The sequence below is a fragment of the Molossus molossus genome, unplaced genomic scaffold (assembly GCF_014108415.1).
Source record: "Molossus molossus isolate mMolMol1 unplaced genomic scaffold, mMolMol1.p scaffold_m16_p_22, whole genome shotgun sequence".
NCBI lineage: Eukaryota > Metazoa > Chordata > Mammalia > Chiroptera > Molossidae > Molossus > Molossus molossus.
Genome location: NW_023425358.1, coordinates 26,950,191 through 26,963,856, shown reverse-complemented (window position 1 = coordinate 26,963,856; position 13,666 = coordinate 26,950,191). Strand labels below are relative to the sequence as shown.

Here is a 13,666-nt window from a genome sequence, read left to right as displayed (position 1 = left end):
TACTTTTAATATAAAATGTATATACCTGCTTAAGGTCACAATTCAATTTTAAAAAGTCTGGTTTAGATAGTCTGGGGCACCTGAAGCAATTATTGGCCTCTGTCCACAAACATGACTTACTTATTTCTTCTCTGCTTTTCCCTCTTTTCCTCTACATAGGGCTAGTGGCCAGGTGGGGTGATGGAAAGGTGAGGAAGATCTCAGAGGATTTACCAAAGACAGTCATTTGTTTTAGCCCTTGGAGCTCAGGAGAGAGAAAGGCAAAGGTAATGTGTCCTGGAGAAAAAGAGGAGGAAGGAAAAGGCTGTGAACTAGAGGCTTTTTAAATTTCACCATCTCTGCCCTGGCCGGTTTGGCTCAGCGTTTGGAGCGTTAGCCTGTGGACCAGAGAGTCCCGGGTTCGGTTTCTGCTAGGAGCACGTACCAAAAAAAAACCCAAAAAAACCCTCAAATTTCAGCATTTCTTTTAAGTGAAAGGTAACATTTTAAGGACTTAGCTGTATCTTTTGATTCATCTCTAGGAAATAGAGCAAGGTCTTGGTGGAAGACAAAAAAATTTAAAAAAATAACAGAGGCCCTGGCTGGGTGGCTCAGTTGGTTGGAATATTGTTCTATACACCAAAAGCTTCCGGGTTTGATTCCTGGTTGGGGTACACAGGAAGCAACTGATTGATGTACAGGAGGCAACCAATCGGTATTTCTTTCACATCGATGTTTCTCTTTCTCCCTCTCCCTGCCTCCCTCTCTAAAATCAATAAAAACATATCATCCGGTGAGGATTAAAAAAAAAAAATAGCCCTGTCCTGTTTGGCTCAGCAGTTAGAGTGTCAGCCCCCAGACCAAAGGGTCGCTGGTTCAATTCCTGGTCAAGGGCACATACCTGGGTTGTAGGCTTAATCCCTGGCCCTGGTCAGGGTCATGTGGGAGGCAGCCAATAAATATCTCACATGGATGTTTCTGTCTCTCTCTCTCTCCCTCTCCATCCCTTCCTTCTACTCTATCTTAAAAAAAATCAGTGGAAAAATATCCTTGGGTGAGGAGTAACAACAACATAATAATAATGGCCCCTACTGGTGTGGCTCATTTGGTTGGGCGTTATCCCATGCACCAAAAGGTTGCCAGTTTGATTCCCAGTCAGGACATATACCCAGGTTGTGGGCTTTATCCCTGGTAGGGGGCATGCAGGAAGCAGCTGATGGATGTTTCGCCCTCGAATTGATGTTTCTCTCCCTCCCTCTCCCTTCCTCTCTCTCTAAAAATAATAAAAAATATATATTTTAAATATTGAAAGAATAATAAACAGAAATTTACTTCCCAGTTGTAAAGGATGGGAAGTCCAAGATTAACGCACCAGCAAATTTGTCCTTTTGGCTGTGTCCTCACATGGTGGAGAGGTAGCAGAAGACCATTTTTGGCTTGTGGATCAGTGCTGGGGACAGATGCCTGGCTAAATTATGGGGGGAGAAAGACAGCTGGAGGGATGTGCGGGTGCCTGGGAGGGTGTGAAAATCTGACTTTCACTTGTGCCTAGGGAAGACCCTTGTCAGGCAAGTGAAATTACCATAGCTTCTTGGGCAGAGTGAAGGCGTCCGAAAGAGGATGCTAAGGACCAAATGCAGGGCATTAGGGGGCAGTGCCCCTGCTGCTATGGGACTCTGCCCCACAATTGGGAATGAGACAGTGGCACAGGGAAGTGGCAGCCCCTCCCCACTTTCACAGTCTCTGCGGAAAAGAAATCTCCCTCCCAGCAACCGAATTCCCTAGGCCTGAATATTGAACATCAGAGCAAGACTAGATCCTTTGCCACAGGCTATTAATTGGGGGGACTCGATAAGATTTCAGGTGCTAGGTGTCCCGAATAAATAAGCCATGGGATGGAGAGTGTGTAGGAGAAACACTAGCCTGGGCTCAGGGCAGGCCTCAGTGAGCGAGATCGGCATGAAGAGGCCTGCCAGCCCAGGGAACAGTGATTACAAAGGCCTGGAGGCTTGAACAAGCTAGAGGTAGCAAGAGAAACGACGCAGGAGTGGCTGGAGCAAAACGAACACCGGAGAGTTTGGTTTAATTCCCACCCAGGGAGGCGGGGCGTGGGCGGAGCGGTGACAGGCCCCGCCCCCAAGGCTTGATGGGCAGGCGTGTTCTGGATGGCCCGCTGCGCCACCCACCCCCTGAGCAGTGCAGCCGGAACAGGAGCGCCGGCGGCTGGAGTCCCGGAGAGGCATGGCTGCTGCCGCGCTGCTTGCCCGGGCCTGCGGCCCCATCCGCGGAGGTGAGTGTTCTCGGGGTCCACACAACCGGCTGCGGCCCGGGGTTGGCCGGCCAAGCCGCAGTGAGACCGGACAGAGGGGTCTCCCCGTCACGGGCGGGCGTGGTGCACCCCGCCTTGGGAGTGCGCGTGCCCTTTGCCCCAGTTCCGTCGCACCTCGCGCCTGCGTCCTGCAAGTGACTCGCGGCTCCTGCTCTGACCCTCAACCCCTGCCCAGTTCTCACGACTGCATCTGCATCCCCTCCCCACCTTTCACCTCCAGCGCAGATTCAGGGTGTGCCCTGCCAACGGAGTCAGGACTCTGCATCTGTGACCTTGGGCAAGACACAGCCCCCGGCAGCCTCAATTAGCCCGTGTGTAAAATGACCACGACAATGTATTACTATTCTCCCAGAGTTGTAAGGATTAAGCCACAGGGTATATAAAACAGTTAATACAATGTCAGGGATTGTAACGTACTTGGTCAGTGTTACCTCATTCCCATTTCATCATTTCAGTCCAGCTGGAACTGGGGGGACACTTACGACCAGGCCTTCCTTGGCCTGGTCAGAACCAGTCACCCCGAATAATAATAAAGGGAACCCTCATTGAGAGCTAGGCCATGTGCTTTAGTACAATTCATATCTTTTTAGTCCTCCTATTCCCAGATACTATTGTCTTCCACATTGGATATGAGCCAGGCTCAGTGAAGTTAAGACCCGTGCCTAAGGTCACGGAGCTGTGCTCTTACTGGCATTATACTGAGGACTGAGTGAGATGGTATATGCAGAGTGTTTTAGCAAGCATTGTAAGCAGTTATTGTGGGGGTTCTCAACAGCAGCTCTGGTGACATTTTGGACTGATAATTGTTGTGGGAACTGTCCTGTGCATTGTAGGATTCTTAGCAACATTCCTGGTCTCTATTCACTCCATACCAACCCCATTTCCCCATTAAGTTATGACAACCAAAAATGTCTCCAGGCATTGCCAAATATCGCTTGGCTGGGGTGGGGGGGCAAAACCATCCCTGGTGAACTGCTGAATTAATGGATCACTATGTCTGTTACTACGATTATTACACAAGACCTCTTGCATTCCCCTTCCGCTGACCCCCATTGTTCTCGCTGGCAGCTCTCCGTCGGCAGTTACATACTATCTACCAGTCTGTTGAACTGCCCGAGACACACCAGATGCTGCGTCAGACATGCCGGGACTTTGCCGAGAAGGAGCTGGTTCCCATCGCGGCCCAGATAGACAAGGAACACCGCTTCCCAGCGGATCAGGTGAGTACCAGCCTCAGCAGCCCATGATGGAGGTCTGCCCTCGGCTCTTGGATGAGTGGTGACAGTGACAGCCAGAGACACTGAGACTCCAGTCAAGGAACCCTAAGGCAGGTCTTAGGACCCAGAAAGTGCTCTGGAAGTTTCCCTTGTCCAACATGAGGCCTGTAGCCAGGATTTAACTTTTGGGATAACAACGGTGGATGGTCGATATGTTTACTATGTGCCAGGTATTGTGTTAATAATAATATTCAAGCCCTGGCTGGTTTGGCTCAGCAGTTAGAGCGTCAGCCTGCAGTCCAGAGAGACCCGGGTTCGGTTCCTGCTAAGGGCGCGTACCTCGGTTGCAGTTTTTCCCCGGCCCTGGTTGGTCATGCAGGTGGCAGCCACTCGATGTGTCCCTTTCACGTCGATGTTTCTCTCTCTCTCTCTTCCTCTCTCTCCCTCCCATTCTATCTGAACAAAAAAAGTGGAAAAATGTCCTCAGGTGAGGATAAAAATAAATAAATAAATAAATAATATTCAAAACTTAAGCCCTGGCCAGTTTGGCTCTGCAGTTGGAGCATCGGCCTGTGGACCAGAGAGTCCTGGGTTCGGTTCCCGCTAGGGGCACATACCAAAAAAAAAAACTTAATCAGTTAGTCACTGTTTTCAGTGCTTGGGCAATGTTAGCTTATCTGTTTCTCACAACAGTCCTACAAGGTAAAGCTACTATTGTTACGTACCGTGTTCTACAGGTATTGGACCTCTGTCTGGTGAGAGGATTAAATAGTGCGCCAAGGTCATGGAGCCAGCGAACTGCAGAGCTAGGGCTGGTACCCAAGTCTGTTTTTTCCCAAGTCTGTCTTCTGCCAGACCCTGAGATCCCAGTCAGTCAGGACTCTCCCTCCCATGCCGCTGTGTTCTCCGTTTGTTCACTGTGATTACAGGGTTAAGGTGTTCCCACAGTACCTCCAGGCCTGGAAAGAGATCTGGTATGTGATATAAATACTTAGTTGAGTCTGGCCGGTGTGGCTCAGTGGTTGAGCGTCGACCCATGCACCAGGAGGTTGCCGGTTCGATTCCTAGTCAGGACACATGCCCAGGTTGTGGGCCCGATCCCCAGTGGGGGGCATGCAGGAGGCGGACAGTCAGCGTTCTCTCTCATCAGTGTTTCTGTCTCTCTCCCCCTCTCACTTCCTGTCTCTCTAAAAAATCAATAAAGGAAAAAAATAAAATGAAATAAATACTTAGTTGAATAAATAACTGGTGACAGAGTGAACCTTTCTGACCTCTTCTTGCCAGTTTTTCAGTCTGAAGAATTCAAGAGTTGTGGCCAACATATACATGTCTTCTAGGTCCTGGAACCCCTTTTCAGCTTAGTAAATGTTATGTGTTCACAGTGTGCCTGGACTGTGGGAATTCGTAAGGAGCTCAAAGCCATAAAAGCGAGTCGCCTTCTGTGCACCAAAATTAATTGGGAACTTTCAGGTGTTAAGCCTTTGAAATGTGTCATCTCGTTTAATCCTAAAGACACCCATCCCCATCTGCAAATCTGATCTCCATTTTGCCGTCTGGACTGCTTGCAAGGATGAAGGGAGATAATGAATGTCAAATTCATGGTGCCTGGTACTTGAAAAACAATAATGATTCATATTATTATTATTATGGCTATTTTCACTGGAGCTGAGAAAACTGAGGCACAGAGAAGTTAAGTGATTTTCCCAGGTTTACTGGTCTGTGGAGGTAGAATTCAGACCCCAAGTCCGGCTGGCTTCAGAACCCTTCTTCCCCATCCACGTAGTTAGCCAGCAGCCCCGTTGGCAGGCAGGGAAGCCCTCCATGCCCGTGCAGGCTGCTCTTGGTGACCTTGTCTGGAGCTTTCCCTTGTCTTTCGGTGCCATCAGTAGATGTGAAAAAACTCAAAGTCTGTGAGTAGAGGACGGGAACGAGCAAATAGGCCACTGAAAGGCAGGAACCGTTCAGAGGGTGCTTCTCCCCGAGCAGTTGTCCCAGACCTGGCTGTGTTGGGGCTTTTCCTGCCAAACAACAGACTGCTTGATTTATTTTTCCTATATTATTATTTCTGTATTCCTTCAAATTATTACTGACATTACAGAAAGATTTGCTCTGGTCAAGAAAGCTGGCAGTAGAAGCAGAACGTTCATTTTAAATCCTTACCCAAGGATATGTTTTCATTGATTTTGAGAGTGAGGGAGAGAGAAACATTGATCGGTTGCCTCCCGTATGTGTTCTGACGGGACATCAAATCTGCAACCTAGGTATGTGTCTTTATGGGGAGTCGAACCCACAGCCTTTTGGTGTACCGGATGATGCTCCAACCAACTGAGCCACCTGGCCAGGGCCAGACGTTCTTTTTGAAATTAAATTGATTGGGCCCTGGCCGGTTTGGCTCAGCGGTTAGAGCGTCGGCCTGCGGTCCAGAGAAACCCGGGTTTGGTTCCCGCTAAGGGCATGTACCTCGGTTGCAGTTTGTCCCCGGCCCTGGTTGGGTCGTGAGGGTGGCGGCCACTCGATGTGTCCCTTTCACGTCGATGTTTCTCTCTCTCTCTCTCCCCCACTCTATCTGAAAAAAATATATTAAAAAAAAAAAAATTAAATTGATTGATGACATTATGTAAACTTCAGGTGTACAATTTTATAATATAACATCTGTATTCTCAATGTGTGCTCGCCCCCAAAGTCTAATCTCCTTCTGTCATCATATATTTGGCCATCTTTACCCTTCTCTTCCTTTCCCAACCCCTTCTCTCTGGTAACCACCATTCTGTTGTTTTTTGTTTTTTTTTTAATGTACTTTATTTTTTTTTTTTAATCCTCACCCGAGGACATTTTTCCATTTTTTGTACAGATAGAGTGGGAGGGAGAGAGAGGAAGAGACAGAGAGTGAGAAACATCGACGTGAAGGGACACATCGAGTGGCTGCCACCGCACGACCAACCAGGGCCGGGGACAGACTGCAACCGAAGTACGTGCCCTTAGCGGGAACCGAACCCGGGTCTCTCTGGACCGCAGGCCGATGCTCTAACCGCTGAGCCAAACCGGCCAGGACCATTCTGTTGTTTTTATCTATGAGTTTGTTTGCTTTGTTTGTTTATTGATTTTTGTTTTATATCCCACATGAGTGAAATCATATGGTGTTTGTCCTTTTTGTTGTAACCCAGGAGAATCAACCTCACTCAGACACAAAGTAATTTTGAATATTAGGTGCTTTATTACCTGCGCAGGGACTGCAGCCAACCTTCACAGAGGAGAACGGCAGCCCCGAGCTCAGGGGGAGGGTTGCTTATATAGGACAGGGGTTACTCAAGAGGTTAGCAGAGCAAGCAAGCTACGTGTACAGCAGCAGAGGCAGTTAGCCATAAGCAGGAGGGAACGGAGGGGGGAGGGAGCTGAGGCGAAAGGGAACTGGGTGAACTGGGTCAGCACACATCTCTCCTGCTATTCATTCTATTATCCAAGTTCTAAAAACTAACAAATTCGCTTAGAGGACACATTCATTTAGGAGTATCGGGCCAGCTGGTGCTTCCTCAGGTTGCCTCTGATAGCTTCCTAGTTGGCCTTCTGTTTATTTAATCGGGACAAAGTGATAGGAGCAGGTTATTACATTTTTCCCTCTGATTTATTTCACTTAGCATGCCACTCTCAAGAGCCATCCCTATTGTCACAAATGGCAGTATTTAATCTTTATATGGCTGAGTAGTATTCCATTGTACATATGTACCACATCTTCATTATCCAGTCATCCATCGAAGGACACTTAGGGTGTTTCCATGTCTTGGCCACCATGAATAATGCTGCAATGGCCCTGGCTGGTTTGGCTCAGCAGTTAGAGAGTCCGCCCACAGACCAAAGAGTTGTAGGTTTAATTCTGGTCAAGGGCATGTACCTTGGTTTGTCCCCCGCCCTGGGTGGGGTTGTGTGGGAGGCAACCAATCAGTGTGTCTCTCTCACATCAATGTTTCTCTCTCCCTCCCTCCCTCTCCCTTCCATTCTATGTAAAGATAAATGGAAAAGTATCCTCAGGTGAGGATTAGAAAAAAATAATGCCGCTGCAGTGATCATAGGGTTACATATATCTTTTTTTTTTTTTTAATCCTCACTCACGGACATTTTTTCATTTTTTATTCAGACAGAGTGGGAGGGAGAGAGAGAGAAACATCGACGTGAAAGGGACACATCGAGTGGCTGCCACCTGCATGACCCAACCAGGGCCGGGGACAAACTGCAACCAAAGTACATGCCCTTAGCGGGAACCGAACCCGGGTCTCTCTGGACCGCAGGCCGACGCTCTAACCGCTGAGCCAAACCGGCCAGGGTGGTTACATATATCTTTACAAATAAGTGTTTTCAAATTTTTCACTGAGTCCTATGATAGCTCTATTCTTAATTTTTTAAGGCATCTCCATACGGTTTTTTATAGCGGCTATACCAGTTTACATTGCCACCATCAATAAATGACAGTTTCCTCTTCTCCACATCCTCTCCAACACTCGTTATTTATTCTTATTGGTAATTGCCATTCTAACAGGTGTGAGATGGTATCTGATTGTAGTTTTGAGTTCCTAGTGATGTTGAACATCTTTTTATGTACCTGTTGGCTGTGTGTCTTCCTTGGAAAAGTGTCTGTTTGAGTCCTCTGCCCATTTTTTAATCAGATTGTTTTTTGTTGATAAGTTATATGAGTTCTTTATATATTTTGGATATTGACCCTCATTGGAGGTATCATTTGCACATATCTTCTCCCATTCGGTTGGTTGCTGTTTTGTTTTGTTGATGGTTTCTTTTGTTATACAGAAGCTTTTAAATTAAAAAAAATTTTTTTTCCTTTATTGATTTTAGAGAGAGAGGAAGTGAGAAGAAGAGAGAGATAGAAACATCGATGAGAGAGAACATCGATTGGCCGCCTCCTGCATGCCCTCCACTGGGGATCGGGCCCACAACCTGGGCATGTGCCCTGTCTGGGAATCGAACCAGTGACCTCTTGGTGCATGGGTCTTTGCTTCTTTTAAGTCAAAATAGTATAAGAACATGTTTGCTGGAATCAAATGATATAAAAAGGCAGATGAAATTCAATGACACCTCCCCGCAGTCCTGCTCCCCAGAGGCCGTTGGTTTGAGCGGTTTCTTCTCAAGCTAGGTTGGTTCCGTTGTGGGCCACATTTCTCTGGTGAAAAGCAGGCTTCCAGACTTTAGGGAATTCGTTCTACGTCAGAGGTGGCAGAGCTGGGCCGTGTGCTGAGCTGGTTAAAATCCTGGAGTATTGCCCGGCTGTATCAGTCCCAGCCGCATCACCCATAAGCTCTGAGCTCCGCTTTCACCTGGGACAGGAGGTTGACTCGGCATCGTTTCCATAGAGAGACTGAATCGGAAGAGTACACACAAAGCACTCACGGGGAGTTTGGCGCATGGTAGGCAGGCACTTGATAACTCACCATTACTCTTCTCGTCACTCCAAATCAGACATCCCCAGCTCTTACCGTTCGCCCATTCAGTGAGCAAAAATACAGTCTGCCACGTGGTCAGACCTTAATCAAAATGAGACAGAAATAGGTGACATTCCCCTGCATAAGCACGGCCGAGGAGGGGCACAGGGTGTGTAATGACAGGATATAGTGGCTTAGTGAGGGCAGAGGCGGCAGTCCCAGGAAGTGATGCTCGAGCTAAGAACCAAAGGGGAGGAGGAGATAATACCTGGTTGATAGAGGTCATTCCTGACAGGGAACAGCGTGTGCAAAGGCCTTGTGGTGGGTTGGAAGGATGTGTGTGATGTGCTTAGGGGACAGAAAGGTCACTGTGGTACCATGCTGTCCTGCTTCTCACCTTGGCGGCTCCTGAAGGCTTTCTGTTGTCGCCGCAGACAGGGGTGAGCCAGTGCGGAGTGTGGGGACAGGATGGCTTGAACGAGGTGTGCTGTCACACACCTCAGCCGGGGCTGGGTCTTCAGCGTCTGGACTCAGGGATCATTGGGCGGGTGGGGCCACAGGCACTGGCTCCAAGGCAGGAGGGTCCGGGGCTTTGAGGGCGGGCACTGGCTCCCGGCTGCCATTGCGACATCCTTGCCCGAGACCAGGTGAAGAAGATGGGCGAGCTTGGGCTTCTGGCCATGGACGTGCCGGAGGAGCTGAGTGGTGCCGGCCTCGATTACCTGGCCTATGCTATCGCCATGGAGGAGATCAGCCGGGGCTGTGCCTCCACCGGCGTCATCATGAGCGTCAACAACGTGAGTCCCCCTCCTGGACATCAGAGGCCCAGGTGGACGGGAGGCTCCCACGGGCGGGCAGGCCCTCGGCCATGTGTCCCAACATCCGGACTGGGGTTCCTAGCTCCTGACCTCCTCTGGACTTGATCCTTTCCGGCTCTGGAGATAATGGGCCTTAGGGTAGGGTCTGCGGGTGGGCAGGTGCTGGAAGGCCCCCGACAGCTCCCCTCTGTCCCCACAGTCTCTCTACTTGGGGCCCATCCTAAAGTTTGGCTCCAAGGAGCAGAAGCAGAAGTGGATCACGCCTTTCACCAGCGGCGACAAAATTGGCTGCTTTGCCCTCAGTGAACCAGGTACCACAGTGGGACAGCTGTCTCCCTGTCCCCTCACCTCAGCATCAGGGTGACAGAGTGAGACTGGAGCGGGGCTGCCCCCAGGGGGGAGGCGGGAGCTAGGGCCTGGCCTGTGCTGACTTGGGTGGTCACCTCATCTGAGCTGGGAGGGACGCTTGGCCCTGGGGTCCCTTCGGCCTGAAGCTGCCCCCACCCCCCTTTCCTGCTCTGAGCTGCCAGGCCAGACCCTGACTCTCCAGAGCCAGGTCTGCTCAGCACCTGAGCCGGCAGCAGTGCCCTTAGGTGGTGGCGGGGCGGGGGCTGGATTCTGAGTCTGTGTGCGGGGCAGGGAATGGCAGCGACGCGGGAGCCGCCTCCACCACCGCCCGGGAAGAGGGTGACTCGTGGGTCCTGAATGGTACCAAAGCCTGGATCACCAATTGCTGGGACGCCTCGGCCACCGTGGTCTTTGCCAGCACCGACAGGTCCTTGCATCACAAGGTGGGGAACCCAGAGAAGGCGGTGAGACCTCTGGGCTGCAGCCACTTCATAGTTTCTGAATCCCAGTCTCCTTGGCCCGATGGAGCTGTTCTGCTCCGGGGACCTTGGAGCTCTTTCCCTTTTCCTCCTCTGCCTGCCATTGGTCCGGGCTGGTGTCTGCACCTTCCCCAGAGGAGCCAGCAGAGGGCGCCATGGCTCCAGGTCCCCAGGGGAGTGGAGGGAAGGGACCGGCAGGGGGAAGGGGCGGGGTTGTAGCTGGTGTGGTTTGCGTGGGGGGCGTGGCCTAGGGCCGCCTCTGGGAGAGTCACTGACTGGGTGGGTTTTCTGCTCTTTCAGGGCATCAGTGCCTTCCTGGTTCCCATGCCAACACCCGGGCTCTCCTTGGGGAAGAAGGAAGACAAGCTGGGCATCAGGGCCTCATCCACAGCCAACCTCATCTTTGAGGACTGTCGCATCCCCAAGGACAACCTTCTGGGGGAGCTGGGGATGGGCTTCAAGATAGCCATGGTGAGCCCTGCTGTGGGGATGGGGCCCTGGGTTGAGGCCCTGGCGCCCAGCTGGCCAGCTACTGACTGCGGTGGTCCCCACAGCAAACCCTGGACATGGGCCGCATTGGCATTGCCTCCCAGGCTCTGGGCATCGCCCAGGCTGCCCTTGACTGTGCTGTGAACTACGCGGAGAATCGCAAGGCCTTTGGGGCGCCCCTCACCAAGCTCCAGAGCATCCAGGTAATAAGGCTTCGACTTCAGGAGCCTGGACTCTGGGGGAGAACTCAGCAGATGAGCTTTTTCCGCTCCCATGCCCCCTCTCTCCTCCCTCACGCCCACGGAGGGAGGGAGGGGCAGCGACTGACTGGTGTGCTGGGCCTGGTTCTTGCAGTTCAAGTTGGCGGATATGGCCCTGGCCCTGGAGAGTGCCCGGCTGTTGACCTGGCGTGCTGCCATGCTGAAGGATAACAAGAAGCCTTTCACCAAGGTGCCCTTAGGAAGGGTCTCCCCGGGCATTGGCCCCTTGGTGGGCTGAGGGGCTGAGGGAGAAGTCTGGTGGTGTCCCAATTCCTCTTGCTCCAAGCGGAGGCTCCCAGGCCTGCCCCTGCTGAGGGGCCATGTGCTGGGGGCTCCCCACAAGGTAAAGTTTCTGACCCCTCCATCCCCTGTGGTTAGGAGGCAGCAATGGCCAAGCTGGCTGCGTCAGAGGCTGCAACTGCCATTAGCCACCAGGTGAGTATCCCCAGTGCTGCCCCTCCCCCAGCCTGTCCTTTTGTGTGACTGATCCTGCCCCTGCCTTTCCCCACAGTGTGTGGGGTCTTCTCCCTCCTCAGCCCCTGCTTTTCACCTTAGGCCATTCAGATCCTGGGTGGCATGGGCTACGTGACAGAGATGCCAGCCGAGCGGCACTACCGTGATGCCCGCATCACCGAGATTTATGAAGGCACCAGTGAGATCCAGAGGCTGGTCATCGCAGGGCACCTGCTGAAGAGCTACCGGAGCTGAGCCGCTGAGGACTGTGGGCAAGGGAGTGGGAGCCACGTGGCCTTAACTCTGACTTCCGGACACGGGGTGGACGGGCAGGGGCCAAGCCTCCTCCGGCCAGGGCCACCCCGCCAGCCCTTCGGGTGCGGCCCTCTGCCTGCCCAGACCAGGGTGCCTGGGAGCAGGTCTCGGAGAAAGGCGAGGCGAGGGGGCGCCGACCCGTGTCTCAGGACATCCACCTGCAAGCTTTCCCTCGGCGTCCCTCCCGCCTCACCACCGTGCCTTATTTCTTCGTCCGAGGGATGTGGCCTCCTGAAGGCAGGGCCGTGGGAAGGCTGAGTGACCACTGTGGGACTCCCTTGTTCCCATGGGCCCTGGTGCTCAGCAGGCCGGTGGGCCTGGATCTTGGCCATGTCTGCTCTTTTCCCTGAGGTTAGGGGTCAGGAGGAGGAGTGGGTGGGGGCAGGAATGACCAGGCCCCAAAGTAGCAGAATTTTCGCGCTCAGGCCCTGGGCTGTCTGGGGAAGGCGGTGGGGCTGCGTCATTAGGAGCCATGAACCTGTGCTCTGTAAGGTACAATGAGTGCAGGTGGGTGGTCTGATTCGGCTTTGGGACAGTCACGTGTAGGATAAGTAATAAAGCATACGTGTCCCCGAGCTCCTCGTGTCCTTGCCTGCGCTCTGCTGGGGAGGAAAGATGGTCTTTGGTGGGCTTTCTGACAAACACCACTCTGTGTGTGTGTGTGTGTGTGTGCGTGTCTGGCTGTTGCAGGAGGGTCTGTCTGTGCCCAGGGAGAGGTCCAGTAAGAGGCAGGGTTGACACAGGTCAGGCAAATGAGCCAGGTCCAGTGGGCCTGGGACAGTGTCCAGGAGAGTGGCCCTGAGCCTCTGGGCTGGAGGGAGGAGGGGCCGGGTGGGAGAGGGACGGGAGGAGCAGAGCTTCGAGAGGGCCTGGCTGAGGAAGTGGAGACTTCCCTCCGCCCTGGGTGAGCGCTCCCAGTGGGCCGCGCCTGCGGGGTGGGGGCCCTGGTGCCCCTGGAGCTGGAGCCCAAGTGCTCAGTCCTGGGGGCCCCCGTGAGGAGTGAAGAGAAATCAAGAATGAGGAAAACGAAAGCAAACAGGTTTCTGAGGAGATGGGACAGAACTCTGTGGAGCAGGAAGGGCAGAGACCCCGGCCTGTCATTGCCGTGAGGGCTCTGGAAGGGCCCATGGAGAGAGGACCCATTTGGAGCCACCACCAAACACCACCAGCCATCGCTGCGTGTGGATTTCTGTGCCAGGCCCAGTTCTGCCCCCCTTACCCCCCTGAGAAAGCAGCCTCCAGCTGCCCACTACCCTCTCCCAGGATCCGAACTGCAAGGCTGGCCTTGACCTTGGCTGGATCAGTACCCTGGCGCCTAAACAGAAGCCGCCTGGCAAGAGGCTCCCTTGGCCCACTTGCTGTGCTGGCACCTGGCCTTGGGCGTCCTGGAGGGCGGAGGCCGCACAGGGCAGAGAGGAGCTTGAGGTCCAAATTCCCACCACCTGCGGGCGGGCGGGCAGGCGCCCACGAGGGGGCGGGGCCAGTGCACAGGTGAGGTCCTCCTGATAATGAGCCGCCCCGTGGTCAGCATCAGCTTTGCACCGGGCTGGGCT

The 13,666-nt window shown here is 52.8% G+C and overlaps 1 protein-coding gene across 1 annotated transcript; it reads left to right on the top strand.

Moving 5' to 3' along the window:
* The first annotated feature begins 2,181 nt into the window (after positions 1 to 2,181).
* Positions 2,182 to 12,814, top strand: ACADS (acyl-CoA dehydrogenase short chain). The gene is made up of 10 exons (XM_036276457.1): positions 2,182 to 2,269; positions 3,377 to 3,528; positions 9,599 to 9,748; positions 9,969 to 10,080; positions 10,409 to 10,560; positions 10,897 to 11,067; positions 11,151 to 11,288; positions 11,440 to 11,535; positions 11,724 to 11,780; positions 11,901 to 12,814. Exons 1-10 carry the CDS (start codon positions 2,221 to 2,223, stop codon positions 12,051 to 12,053), a joined length of 1,230 nt encoding a protein of 409 aa, XP_036132350.1. The 5' UTR covers positions 2,182 to 2,220; the 3' UTR covers positions 12,054 to 12,814.
* The last annotated feature ends 852 nt before the right edge of the window (positions 12,815 to 13,666 follow it).